General features: G+C 42.6%; 1 protein-coding gene and 2 long non-coding RNA genes across 4 annotated transcripts in view; 2 read left to right on the top strand and 1 right to left on the bottom strand.

The window, feature by feature from the left end:
• LOC121156352 overlaps positions 1-6,493 on the bottom strand; it is a 27,328-nt gene extending 20,835 nt beyond the window's left edge. The window contains exons 1-2 of the long non-coding RNA XR_005883850.1: positions 6,254-6,493; positions 3,424-3,542 (exon numbers count right to left, since the gene is read on the bottom strand). This is a non-coding gene — a long non-coding RNA (uncharacterized LOC121156352). The remainder of the gene's footprint in view (positions 1-3,423; positions 3,543-6,253) is intronic.
• Positions 1-14,386, top strand: part of LOC121156354 — a 25,307-nt gene extending 10,921 nt beyond the window's left edge. Inside the window, exons 2-3 of the long non-coding RNA XR_005883852.1 lie at positions 11,443-11,458; positions 14,376-14,386. This is a non-coding gene — a long non-coding RNA (uncharacterized LOC121156354). The remainder of the gene's footprint in view (positions 1-11,442; positions 11,459-14,375) is intronic.
• Positions 7,157-10,073, top strand: TSPYL1 (TSPY like 1). 2 transcript variants are annotated; one of them, XM_040979975.1, is made up of 2 exons: positions 7,162-7,415; positions 7,662-10,073. In XM_040979975.1, the coding sequence occupies exons 1-2, from the start codon at positions 7,320-7,322 to the stop codon at positions 8,583-8,585; spliced, it is 1,020 nt and encodes a 339-aa protein (XP_040835909.1). In that variant the 5' UTR covers positions 7,162-7,319; the 3' UTR covers positions 8,586-10,073. The 2 variants fall into 2 exon arrangements, with proteins under 2 accessions (XP_040835908.1, XP_040835909.1); XM_040979974.1 differs by having other exon boundaries at positions 7,157-10,073.

Raw genomic sequence — 14,386 nt, 5'->3', positions numbered from 1 at the left:
TACATACCCCTCTCTGTAACAGAAATAAATTATTTAAAAAATAAAAATAGAAGTAATCTGCCATCTAAAATAAAATTATAATCAAAATGCATATATAAGTTATATGATATATTTATACATTAATATTAAACATATATTAATGTAATTCCTTAAACATAATATCTTAAATATATTGTTTATATATTATTGTGTGATGCTATATGAATATATACCTTATATATTTATATAATATATATGTATATAATCTATATATTATGATAAAATATATAATTATATAATATAGATAAAAATGTGTTAAAGATCCTTCACTATCATACTTCATCTTATTTTTCCATCATTCTGAAGGAGTTAGTCTCTGAATCAATTTCCAAAGCTCGTGGGACTCCAACTGGCATGTGATTCAGGGTATTTTTATCAGACTGAATTTCTCTTACTCTTTTTTGTTACAATACTATGTTATTATCACAACATCTTAAATTATCTTCTTTGCGAGTTCTTATCCAGCTCTTCTCAATCTCAGGAAAGTTCCTTATCCACACATTCCTTGCTACATCAATCAACTGGTCATAAAATTGTTTCTATATCTATCCTCTCCATAATGCCATAAATCCCTAATGAAAAGATTTACCTCTTACAGAGTCCATGATTTGCATGTTTTTGGTAAATACTCCATTAATCTCTAGTCACAACACTTTTTAAGACACTTTATTATAATCTGAAAGGCAGAGTGAGAGACAGACATATCTTTCATTCACTGATTCACTGCCAAAATGCCAATGACAACCAAGGTTGGACCAGGTTGAATCAAAAGTCAGGAATTCTATCAGGATTTCCCACGTGAGTAGGAGGAACCCAAGGACTTGAGTCACTGTCTGGTGTTTTCCCTGGTTGGAAAGTTCTGTAACTTTAGGCAAGTCACTTGATTTCTCTGAAACTCCTCCATTTTAAAGAAAGGGAATGTTGTCTATGAATTGAAGTATGAGATACATGAAAGAACACATGGAATCATTTAACACAATATCAATTATGCAATAAATATCTGGTTAATATAAATTTACTAATGACCGAAATGAATGTCAATCTCTTTCCAAATCATTCACATTTTTAAAAAAGATTTTGTTTTCTGAAATGTATTATTACAGAGGGAAAGGAAAAGACAGAGAGAGAGAGAGAGAGACATGGAGACTGAGAGTGTTCTACCATCCATGGGTTCATGTCCAGGTTGCTCCACTTCTGATCTAGCTCCTGCTTATTGCCTGAGAAGGAAATGGAGGATTATTCAAGGCCTGGGGCCTAGCACCAGTGTGGGAGACGTGGAAGAAGTTCTTGGCTCTCAGCTTCAGACTGAGTGAACCAGCAAGAAAGCAAGTTGAAATAGCTACAGACATTACTACCTTTTGGCCTAACCTGTTTCATAAACTTTTCAACCGTATGCCATAGTGGGATACAATTCAAGTCTCAATTCCTTCATTGAACTTTCACTAATCTCTCTAATCTAGCTTTCTTCTCTGAACTCCTATGCAGTACACTGTTCATAGCAAATCACTTCAATGCCCAATTATACCTCATACAATAGTTGTATTATAACTTCCACTTACCTATGAGAACTCTAAGGAGCAGAGAGATGAAGTGATCTATCCAGGACACACAGCTGATAAATGTTAGAACTTGAAGAAAGGTCCATGAGACAGCAATATCTCATAGGAGATATTCTGGGCTGATGTAATTATTGAAAGTCTTCCTAACATAACCAAACTACTTTGTAACAATTAAAGCATAGTGGGGGTAAACATACATCATTAAGTTTAAATTATAAGATATTTGATTGATAGTGAAATATAATTCCATGTTCTTCCACCACCGGCCAAACACAAAGCTTTTGTAAAGGCTAGTTGCTCCCTCTAGTGACAGTTAATGGAAACACATGCCCTACAAGCATTCAAAAGAGATCCAAATGGAGCTGTACCTTGTTCAAGAGCCTCTTGGAATTTCGTCATCATGTATTTTATGATCACAAGGAATAGAAATTGTTACTTTCACTAGGTAGGGTCAGGGGCATCAGAAGTGATTCATTCAAGGGAAATCTTCCTCAACAAAATGTTGGCCGATTGCCGACAGGAAAATCTACTTACATTTACATGAGACTAGAATTTAACATAATTTTGTATGTAAAAATGAAGCTTGTTTGCGCTGTTTTAATATGCAATGAATTTGAAGGAAGTAAATATGGTATATCACCTAATTTAAGATACCATCAATTATAAAAGCTATTAAACACAGAAAGTGAAGGAGAAAACACTGCAAATTACACTATGAATCAATGCACTCAAAATCTCCACTTTAAATTTATACAAAGTACTCTTTTGGAGTTATTTAGACAGAACTAAAATATATTGAACACATATAATGAAAAAATTAAATAAAATAGAGTTAAGGTATTCCTAAAACTTTCTCGTACTCAGAACATGTTCTGAAGTTTTTTGATCAGAATTGTCAATGATTCATGCTTCCCAAATAAATATACCATCTGTTATCAAGTGTCTTGATGATGCCATACTTTCTAAAACAGTGTTCGGCTCCAATGTCCAAGGTTTTTGCCAGGACATAGACACAAATTATAAAGTTTTAATATGAGCATTTTGTTGAGCTTTTCAAAGCACCGATGAAAAAGTTTCACACATCTTATGCTCACATGTCTTTTTCAAATTATCTTCAGCTTATCAGGAAATGAAGTCAGTAATAGCCATAACCAAATTCACACATGCTCATGTAATGGCAAAGGTAGTTATGCATGACGGACAGACATCTAGCTGACAGCAAGTGAAAGACATCCTGATTTCAGAAATGTAAAGCTCTACTTCTGACAATGCAAAAATCAATACCCAGAAAATAAAGGGAGACCTTTCCTTTGATTTTTCAAGAAATTAACCAACATTTCATTAGCATTTTAGAAAATGTCATCACCAAGGTATCTGAATCACAAGTTAAACAAACTTATATAAGTCTCCATCCATGGTGATAATACAATAGGTGCAACTTTTTAGCTAACTGACCATTTCTTCTAAGTGGTCACATTAATGTCTTCACACACTGAAACAGACTACTAATTACTTCAACTCCTATTGCATAATCTCATAACATTGATATTTTTCTAGTTATGTGTGTAGGTGGGCTGTATTATTTATACATTTCATTCACAAAAGCAAACATTGTTTTAGAAACGTGTCATAACTAAGTGACATTTGGTCTCTTACGGTTGAGAGAATACTGAATACTGGACAGCAAATAATTGCTTTTTTCCTAAACAGAAAGCAAACATTTGATTACTATCCTACAAATTACTAATCTGCTTGTGAATTGAGAGAAGAGGGAGAGAAAAAAGTGTGCATCAACATGTTAAGAAAGGATGTCTTATGTTCTTACTTGAAAGAGATGATTTCATAGAGCATGGACTCTTGAGTCAAACTCCCTGGGTATAAAGCAGTGGACCACCATTCCATGTCACTCTGAGTAGAAGACCTGTCTCTCCTTGCCTCACTTTCCTGTCAAGTAAAACAACAGTCATGTTAGCACTGCCTTATAGTATACTTAAAACTAAAAGATACAATACATAGGATAATGTTTATTAAGCCAGTAGAAATACCATAAATAAGTGAAAGCTACCATTAATTATAACTGGAAATCAATGCAAAACAAAAATGTTTGAATTTTCACCACACTTCTTGTCACTGTTCAATAATTCTTGAAGAAATCTGATTCCTTGATAGGTAATCATAATTCATCTTTTCCCATGGATAACATTATATTAGGACGTAGTCAATCATGTTTACGGTAGTGGAGTCTATTGCCAAATGCCATACAAATGCTCTGTCAAGTACCAATATAGCCTACATTTCAAACAGTAGAAATGCCATGATAAACACATAGCCAAATACATTCAAATGAAACATATTGCCAGTATAGACATGCAATTCGTTTCTCTAAGGTCATTTAAGGTTTTCTTTTATTCAAATAAAAGAATCTACCAAAATCCAATATTTCATCGAGTAAATGTGAAAGGAGTAGTAGCTGTGCTTCGATTCTATGGGAAGACACAGGATTAGGAAAACGCCATATAAGACACAACCAGAGTCACTAAAAATGGAGTGTATAACTAATTACTAAATTGCACAACATGGCTCGTAAGAGAGTTGAAGAAATTCAGAAGGGCAAGATTAATGTATTGGAGAGAGGTTAAGGAAAGCTCTACACAGGAGAAAGGAGGAAGAATTTAGCAGCATTTCATGTATGACCTTAGCTAAGTTATTAAAATGTCAATGTCTGTTTCATTTCACAAAATTTGACAATTTAATGCAATGCGAGATGTACAGTACATTCTAATATAAGATTCGTGGTTGGTCTTAGAGAACAGGCAGGATCTACCTACAGGAAGTCTCAGCACAGTGACCTGCACTGAGATATATTCTTTTTTTTTTAAAGATTTATTTATTTTATTACAAAGTCAGATATACAGAGAGGAGGAGAGACAGAGAGGAAGATCTTCCATCCAATGATTCACACCCCAAGTGAGCGCAACAGCCAGTACTGCACCAATCCGAAGCTGGGAACCAGGAACCTCCTCCGGGTCTCCCACACGGGTGCAGGAACCCAATACTTTGGGCCATGCTCGACTGCTTTCCCAGGCCACAAGCAGGGAGCTGGATGGGAAGTGGAGCAGCCGGGATAGAACTGGCACCCATATGGGATCCCGGTGCGTTCAAGGCAAGGACTTTAGCCGCTAGGCCATGCCGCCGGGCCCGAGATATATTCTTTTACCGACTTTTAGGTATGGGGAAAGATCCAAAAGCAACAGTACTACTAAGTGGAATTTTCCATGGCAAATAGTAACCATGGCAAAACAGAACGATGCTAGAAAAGATTCAACTACCCTTTGGTTAATGAGGGATATGCAGATGCAATCAAAACTAGCCCAAAGTGAACTAATTTCAGACTGCTGTAATGCCCCAGGTGCTAAAATTTGGTTAAGGTTGAATTCCTGGAACTCTACTTTCCAAGCAAAGATTCACTAAAGATACAACAGAGTATTCGACTTATCTTCTAAAATTCTTGTACCTTTAAATAAAGGACTCTACTGTATTCAGTAAAAAGCGATCATAACCTGGGATTTCCTAAAGAGTTATAATCATTCAGTCTTCCAATGGGATACTCAGGTAATTAAAATCAGAAGAAATTTGCATTTTTCTCACTTTTCATAAATATACTCAGTCAAATACTCCACATCACAACTTTTCAACTACATGCACAGTAACAGCCCCTCCCAAACCTCTCATCACTCCATTCAGCAGACTCCTGATATCATTTATATGCAGTATCTGCAACTGAGCTTATTAACCTTAACAGAAGCACCAATTACACCTCTACACAGCATATGTAAAGACATATCTTACAGAACTGGCACAACCCTGGTACCTTTAGTAATCCTCTGCTTCATGCTCCTTTGAATTGTTCCACTTTCAAGACCGAACATGGTTTTGTGGCAATTAAAAAAGGAGGGCTCCTATAAAATTTCAGTTTACAGTCTTCCCAAATATCTTCAGTGGTATATTTGGGCTTTAGTTTTGCCTGTTTATCTCCTAAGAATACTTCAGATTTCCACACCCAAAGGATTTCAAGCAGAGAAAAACACACCTAAGCATGCAGGACTGTGGGGGATGCAATGGGAAAGGCTGAAGAGGCAGCTATTAGAAACAACTGGAAGCTTGTGCAGATGGGAGCAAAGGTAACACAAGGAGGATCCATTTCAAATTGCTTCTGAAACACTTAGCTTAAAATGACCGATTTATTTTCTGAATTCTCAAAATCCGGGTGTTGGGAGGACTGTCCTTCTGTGGAGGCCCAAGGAGAAGAACCCGTTCTCTCACCTTGGTCTTCCCGGAGCTGCTGTATCTCTACTTCCTCTATCTTCAAAGCCTACAGCTTCATATTTTTCTCACTCCCCTCTGCTTTGGCCATCATAGTTTCCCTGACCCTGCTACCTCCTTTTTAATGGACCAGTGTGGCTCCCCACACGTCCTCCCTGGATAACGCAGGGGAGCCTTCTCCTGCCCAGACCCTTCATTTAGTCATGCCTGAATGTCCCTTTTGCCACCTAACAGGTTCTGAGGATTAGCACATGGACGACCCATTTGAGGGCCATCAGAGTGAGTCCGATACCAATACAAGGTAAAATTAGTGGATAGAAACCGTTATTCACCTTGAGTCAATCGACTGCATGTTGTATTCCACAAATTTTCTACTTCAAAACCACTGGGATTATCCTCACACATGGGTGGTGGTCCCTTACCAATATTTCTGTAGTCCCTTGTAGCTCTGTAAGACAACACCAATTTAACTTACAAGTCAGCAGATGAAACCAGAGACATGACTTCCTTCTCAAAAGAACTCTGAGTCAACTGCCATAAACAGGTATTTCATTAGATCCAAATTGTCCTATTCTATAGGACGAAATATGTTAATCAATTGCGGTTATGGGGTTAGAAATAACTATAATTCCCTTTCTTACCGTGAAGGGGCATTTAATAAACTTTAGCAAATTGATCTTGGCTTAATTCCTGACGATTTATTATGCAGCAAAAAAAAAGGTCTTATTTAGTGCAGACCATAAATTGGGGACTAGCAATAAATAATACGCATTTCTTTGGTAGGTTAAGGGGGAAAGCTGATATGGAGAGGGTGGTGGTTGACTTTTTCATGTCATTTCCACTTAAGAAAAATGTTTCATTATCTCATTATCCACCTTGGTTAAAAATAGTTTCGATCACAGTCGGACCGAGTAACGGAAGAGATTTATATTCCTGCCTCAGAAAACCACCACCGAAAAACATGTTCTCAGACAACAGACAGCAGGCAGCGTAAGGACTGAAACCGCTGCAATTACTCCAGCCCAAAAGCCGGAAGCATTAGAAGTCTTGTCCACTACCATCATCCCCGGAGAACGGCCAGCCATTATTTACGTAAATAAAATTACCTTCTTTACTCAGTAAACAGAGGCAGCCGAGGAGCCAATCCAGGGGCGCAGCCAAGTCTCGCGAGGCGGCGAGATCTACCGCTCTGACGTCACTGCCCCGGAGACTCCGCGAAGAGAGGCTGGGCGGGGCGAGCGGTGTCTGGGTACCCGCGGCGTCCGGCTGGAGCGCGGCGTCTGTGAGGAAAACAGAGCTTCTGTGAGCGCGGCGTCTGTGAGGAAAACAGAGCTTCTGTGAGCGCGGCTTCTGTGAGGAAAACAGAGTTTGCGCTGCCGGGGCTTGACGGTCTGCAACATGAGCGGCCTGGAGGGGGACGAGAACACCCCTCTCGCACGGACCCTCAGCCTGGCGGCTCTCCGAAGTCCTCCGGGAGATGTCGAGGCGATACAGGTGATGGCGGAGACCGGTGAGGGAAGTTTGGGGTCTGTCGCACGGGCACCGACCAAGCTGTCAGAGGAGGGGGGCGTGCCGCGGGAGTCCACGGACGGTGGCCTTGCTGCCCGGTCCCGAGTCGCAGGGGGTCGCGGTCCCGGAGCGATCGAGGCCGGGCGGGAAGAGGCTCCGCCTCCCTCGGAGGGACTGGAAGCTGCTTTGGTGGCGACGGCCACTGGCTGCAGCCTTCATAATGTCTTTCAGGGTGGGGAGAAGGTTCCAGAAACTTGTGGCGCAGAGAGGTCGGAGTCTGAGGCGATGCTGGGGCCCGAGGCTGAGGAAGCGGAGGTTGCAAAGCGTGCGGTCGATTCCGAAGCCGTGGATGAGGAGAGGGCTGACGTGGTGGAGCCGGGGGAAGTAACGGAGAAACAAGAACAGCCGGAGGAGATGGAGGTGGAGAAGCCGGCAGGTGAAGGAGGAGAGGTGGAGAAGGAAGATGGAGTGGGAGAGGCGGCGCAGGAGGAGGCCCGTCCCTGGCGTCTGAGTGCGGCCCTGCGCATGAACCCGCTGGAGGCCATCCAGCAGGAACTGGACACGGTGAATGCTCAGGCTGACAGGGCCTTCCAGCAGCTGGAGCAGAAGTTTGGGCGAATGCGTCGGCACTACCTGGAGCGGAGAAACTACATCATCCAGAATATCCCGGGTTTCTGGATGACCGCCTTTCGGAACCACCCCCAGTTGTCCAGCATGATTAGGGGCCAAGATGCAGAGATGTTAAGGTACGTAACCAACCTGGAGGTAAAGGAACTCAGACACCCTAGGACTGGCTGCAAGTTCAAATTCTTCTTCCGAAGAAACCCCTATTTCAGGAATAAGCTGATTGTGAAGGAGTATGAGGTTCGAGCCTCTGGCAGAGTGGTGTCTGTTTCCACGCCGATCATATGGCGCAGGGGACACGAACCCCAGTCTTTCATCCGTAGAAACCAAGACCTCATCTGCACTTTCTTCACCTGGTTTTCAGACCACAGCCTTCCTGAATCCGACAAAATTGCGGAGATTATCAAAGAGGACTTGTGGCCAAATCCACTGCAGTACTACTTGTTGCGTGAAGGTGTCCGAAGAGCCAGACGCCGCCCAATAAGGGAGCCGGTTGAGATCCCCAGGCCCTTTGGGTTCCAGTCGGGTTAAGCTTTGCGCTTGGGAATCCTGCACAAGGTTCCTCATCACCTTCTGTTGGCCTGTCCTGGGACAACAGTGATGAATCTGCCGCCTTTTGGTTTTTGTTAAGCTTTCTGCATTCTGTCTTCTGTTAGACATTTAGTCTGCTAAACCTCCAGATTGAGACCATTGTAGGCATGCTGCTTCACTTCTACGTGACCTTCATGCTGCTCTACATTAGTGACATGCTGCGTGATTGTGGTGCACACCACTGTAAAGCTAAGCAAATGAGGACTGTAGATTACACTGCTTTTATCTCCATTGCTTACTTAAAAACTTCCTTTGTTCCCAGGAAACTTTGTTCTGGTTACTACCACCAGGATTTATAGTTTTGTTTCAAAATCCATTCTACATAGCCTCTGCATCCAGCATTGAAGTATATGGTTTGTGAGCAGTTACGTGACTTAATATAATGTGAAGGAAGAACAGCAGGGTCCCATTTGTTTCATATCGTTTATGCTACTCCATTACTCTTCAGTATCACTGTTACTGTTTCCATGGCTATCTCTCTGGCTGCTGCTAGTATTTCTTAAGAGAAACATTATGATAAAATGATCTGCAAAAGAAGGCTTTTTAGTTTATTTTGCTTTATTGTTCCTAGAGAGGTTATTTAGTAAAATTTTTAGGGATTTTGCATTCTCAGCTCTCTTCCCAAGTTACCAACTCCTTTCATAAGTCCTGGAGGGCTCAAAGAGATCTGGTAGGCAATGGATGGAAGAAATAAAGAGATTGTGATGAATGCCATGGACAGGGAAAACTGAACAAAAGATCAGAAGCAGAAGTGAGCCAGGCAAATATTGGGCAAGGATTTGGCTGACAGAGCCTTCTAGCAGAGGATACTTAATTAAATTGTAAGAGTAACATGTTTCTTAGGGTGGTGATAAAGAGGATTGGTTATTAAAATAGTGCCTAAACAATAGTTGTTTAAAGAAATTCAGTGCTACTTTGGATGCGTTCTGTTTTGCTATTATGTGACTTGATGTGGAAGATTATCACTGTACCCTTGTTTCATTAGTATTTCATGTTACTGTTTTCTGTTTCTGCTTGCTTGGTAAATTGAGCTGTACTGACTTCTGCTTTCAAGTAGGAACATTAGAATTAATCTTGCTTTCCTGTGCAATATTAAGACTTACGTGAATACTTATAGTAGTTTTCAACTTGTTCTTGTTTCTACTGAATTCTGTTAAATTCCATTATAGTTTTAGAAACATGGTTTGAACAAGTGGGTCATTATTAGTGGGTCATTATTAAACTATTTAATATAGTTTTATTGAAAAATAATTTATCCAAAAGTGTGTGGCTTATTTGGATAATTTGGGTAATAACTTAGTATTTGATGTATCTTTTCCTAAGTTATGCAATACTTGTAACACTGCTGTGTCAAAATAGAAATGTACAATTGGCATATTTGTCTTATATGCATGATAATAAAAAATAAAAGCATGTTGCTCTGCTGGATTTATTGTCATGTTTTTTTTTTAAATTATTTTTTTGCTTGAAGGTCAGGGTTGCAAAGAGCAATAGAGTGAAAGAAATCTCCCGTGTGCTGATTCACTTCTGGATGGCCACAATGGCCATGCTGAAGCAGGCCAAAGCCAGGAGCTTCATCCAGGTCTCCCATGGCAGTGGCAGGGGTCCAAGCATTTAGGCCATCTTTTAATCCTTTTCCCAGATCATTAGCAGGGAACTAAATCAGAAGTAGAGCAGCTGGGCCTGTTAACCTCTGCCCATGTGGGATGTTGGTGTTGCGTGTGTTGTTTTCCTTGCTATGCCACAAGACTGGCTTGATTTCTTATTTTTCACCCTGCCTGTAAACTTGCTTGAATGCAGATTTCAAGTTAATGACACCATGGAGTTGTGAAGTCTTAAAATGACATTATCCCAAAGGTAAGAAATCAGCACAGTACTATACCTTCCAAAATAGGGGATTCATGGGATTATTTTACTTTGAAGGATTTAAACAGTTGAAATTGCTTACTTAATAATGTTGCTTTTTTCCATATAGCTTATATGCTGATAATCACCTCTTCAAAACCTCTCATTTCCATAAGTAGTAGTCCTAGATCATTTAGCTCTTACTTTTACTGACTTGGGCAGTTAATGCATAAATGTTCAGGAAATACTATTACATTTGGGTTCCAGTGTCCTATTACCATATTTTCCGTCTGTAAAAACTTGATCACTCCTTTTATCAGACTTCCTCACCTTTCCTTCCTTCAGTAAAAATTTCTCAAACTTTTCAATATCCACTATTGGTAACTCCTGTGTCTTACAGCCATTCTCAGAGAAAATAAAATATTTCTTTATGTACTTAGAGAATGCTTTATGCTTTGGAGGCGTTTTGTTCTAGAAAATAATACAGTTGTTAATTTGTGCATTCCATAATTATTTAAGGAGTTCACTTTGCCCCTAAGAAGAGAGAAAGTATGAAAAGACAAAGTACACTGTCTCTATTGTTAAAGAATCAGGGAAGGAGTAATAGGCAAAGAAAAACTGACACACTGGTGCAACAAAGTAAGATACAGAGATACAGTTTCACTTTTTTTTCATATTTCACTTTCTCTAGCTTGGAAACTGTGAAGATGGAGATAGAGACCTTTTTAAAAATTATTTTTAAATATTTATTGTTGAAAAGGCAGATTTGCAGAGCAAAGGAGACTCGGAAAGATTTTCAATCTGCTGATCAGTGGCTGTAACAACCAGAACTGAGCTGATCAGAAGCCAGAAGTCAGCAGCTAGGAGCTCCTTCCCTGTCTCCCACATGGATGCAGTGTCCCAAGGCCATGAGCCATCTGCTGCTGCTTTCCAGGACTTAATAAGCAGGGAGCTGGGTGGGAAGTGGAGTAACTGGGGCATGAACCAGCACCTATAGGGGTTGCCGGCATTTGCAGGAAGAGGATTGGCCATTTGAGCCACTGTGCTGTCCCCCCAACCCTCTTTTTTAAAAAACTTATTTTTATTTGGAATGTGGAGTTACAGAGAGAAGATGAGAGAGAGAGAGGTCTTCCATTTGCTGGTTCGCTCTCCACGTGGCTACAACAGCCAGAGCTGGACCAATCTGAAGCCAGAGGCCAAGAGCTTCCTCAGGGTCTCCCATATGGGTGCACGGGGCCCAAGAACTTGACCTATCCTTTGCCGCTTTGCCAAGCAATAAAAAGGAGCTTGATCAGAAGTGGACAAGGGTATGAATCAGTGTCTATATAGGATCCTGATGCCACATGCGAAGGCTTAACCTATTATGCCACAGTGCAGACCCCTATTTTTAAACTTATATAAGGTAAACCAATTTCATATGTGTTGGTGTGTGTGTGTGTGTTTAAGATTTATTCATTTTTACCAGAAAGGTAAATTTATAGAGAGAAAAAGACACAGAGAAAGATCTTCTGTCTGCTGGTTCACTCCCCAAATGGCCATCATCGCTGGAGCTGATCTGAGGCCAGGAGCTTCTGGGTCTCTGTAAAAGGGAGAGTTTTTCTTAAAAGGCTTGGGGTAAGCTTCGGACATGACCCCAAATTCACCCTGTATGTGCTGGCAGGCCTCTTCTCCTTCAGGCGCCTGGCCAGTGCTAGGAGGAGAACAAAGTCCGTATGTTTTGAGAAAAAGATAAGACACTGGCGCTCATCCCTGCCCGGTTCCTTGGCCTGGACCCGGGCGAGGTCACGCCGCCAGCTGAGGTATGTAAACTTTGGGCATTAAGCCACCTTTGTCTGAATTAGCCTAAAAACCCCTCAGCCGGTGGGTCTCAGGACGGGGCGTCTCATGCCTGGATCCCAGACAACAGCCAGCATGTGCACGTGGTGAGCTGTTCCAGGGTGGCCAGTGCGCCATTTGGTGCCAGGCTCCGCCTGCTGTCTGCCTGGCCGGGGAGCTCTGGGGTTTTGGTTCTTTGAGTCGCTGCTTAATTAGCTCCAGGTTGAAACCATTGTGCTTCTAGGACCTGAAACATTCGTAGATTCCCACTGGCAGTAACTCTTCCTTTGTATAATTTGTAATCACTGAACAATGCTGACCACCAAATACCAGTCCATGTAAAAGCTATGGCTGTGGCTTGTCCTGCAGAATTGTATCATGTTACGTGACATGATGATGGATCAGGAGAAGGGTCACATTAAGCAAGCCATTACATTAACTAGCACTCAAAAACCATAACCAGGGGTAAATTCTGTGAGGGATGTGTGGGCCACATCCCATGAAAATTCTAGCCTCACTGATTATCTCGAGAGTTGGGGTAATGATGGACTGAGCTAGGTGTGACCTAGGAGCCTGCCATCAATCACAGGTAAAGGAACCCCCAATAGTCTGGACTAGTCAGGGCAGCAGCACCCAATTGTGCATCCTGATTAGGGTCTGGGATGGGCGGGGCTGCAACATTCAGCAGCTCATACAAGGCCAAATGGAAGGCCAGACTGTGTTGGGGACAGGCCTAAACCCAATGGCATGCATGAGAACTGGGTCTGGGAGTGGATTAAGTGGAGGAACTTGGGAGACTCCTTTGGTGAGTCATAGCTCCCGCTGGTGAACATGTGGTCCAGACCTGGGGGTCAGACAGGCTGGGAAAAGTAGCTCCAACAGCTGGCTAATGTGTCAATTGGTAATGGAACAGGGTAGATCAGGCAGGACTGAGCAAACCTTAGCCCACAAACAAAACTAGAAACCAGGAGAAAGCACAGGTCATGCCGAGCTAGGCTCTTGTACCTACTGGTCCACATGAGCCAGGGACGCTAAGCCACAGTGTCTAAGGCAGAGGTTGGGACAGGTGAGGGGCTGTGCCAGGCTGAGTCAGAGCAACCACTGGCATGCATGTGAGCTATGACTGGGAACAGGCCTGGATGGGGAGCTAAGGGGACAACCCTAGCTGGGTTGAGGTTCCTGCCAAGGGGCGTGTGACCTGGAATGGGGGCAGCATTCTGATTGGGAAATGGTTGTAGTCTCCCTTGGCACAAGTGTGGACTGGGATTGGATGCACCGAACTGGGCCAGACCCCAACAACCCCTGGAGTCCTGGAGGACCAGGGTAGATGTGCGATGGACTAGGCAAGGTCTCAAACCGCTACTGAGCCACGCGTGAGCCATATGTGGGTATGGATAAACCATGGCTGGGCTGAAACATCCAACAGCAAGAACCAGATTGAGTTGAAGGCCAGTCAGGAAAAGCCACAGTTTCTGCTATGACAGGAAGTGGACCGAGTAGGGCTGGCTCATGGACCCACTGGTAAGCGTGAAACCTGGCATTGGGGGGAGAGGTTCTGATGGAGGAGCCTGGGCAACTCCTCTGGCAGGACACAGACCCGGCAGGTAAGCGCAAGAAACATGATAGGAAACAGCCCAGAACAGGCCATGGAAAGTTACTCACTGGCGTACAATTGGCAGACGTGGGGGCAAGACCAGGCTGAATCTGTCCACGTCATCCACTGGCAAATCCAAGCACCAGAACAGTGTGGGTCGACCCAGGTTCGGTCGCAACAAAGACTAGTGCACAATATGGAATGCCGAGGTGAGGTTGCCTGTACCGGAAGGGACTGCAGCGCCCAACCAGCCTGAGAACAAGAAAGGGAGGGTTCCTTTGCTGGACAGCTACTCCCTCAGGAGAGCCTGAGCTGGGATGGGGGCAGACCAGACTAGGCAGGGCTACAACACCTGTGCGCCTCATGTGGACTAGATCAGGGAAAAGTCAGGCCGGGCTGATTATTCCTACTGGTGCAAACAAAATTAGAGTGGGCGAAGGTTGTTTGGGCTTAGCCACAGCATCAGCTGGCAGAAGCTGGCACTGGG

Source organism: Ochotona curzoniae, unplaced genomic scaffold (assembly GCF_017591425.1).
Source record: "Ochotona curzoniae isolate NIBS_2020 unplaced genomic scaffold, NIBS_Ocur_1.0 contig_3368, whole genome shotgun sequence".
NCBI classification, from domain to species: domain Eukaryota; kingdom Metazoa; phylum Chordata; class Mammalia; order Lagomorpha; family Ochotonidae; genus Ochotona; species Ochotona curzoniae.
Note: the sequence above shows the minus strand (reverse complement) of the source record. Positions and strands in the feature narration are given on the sequence as shown.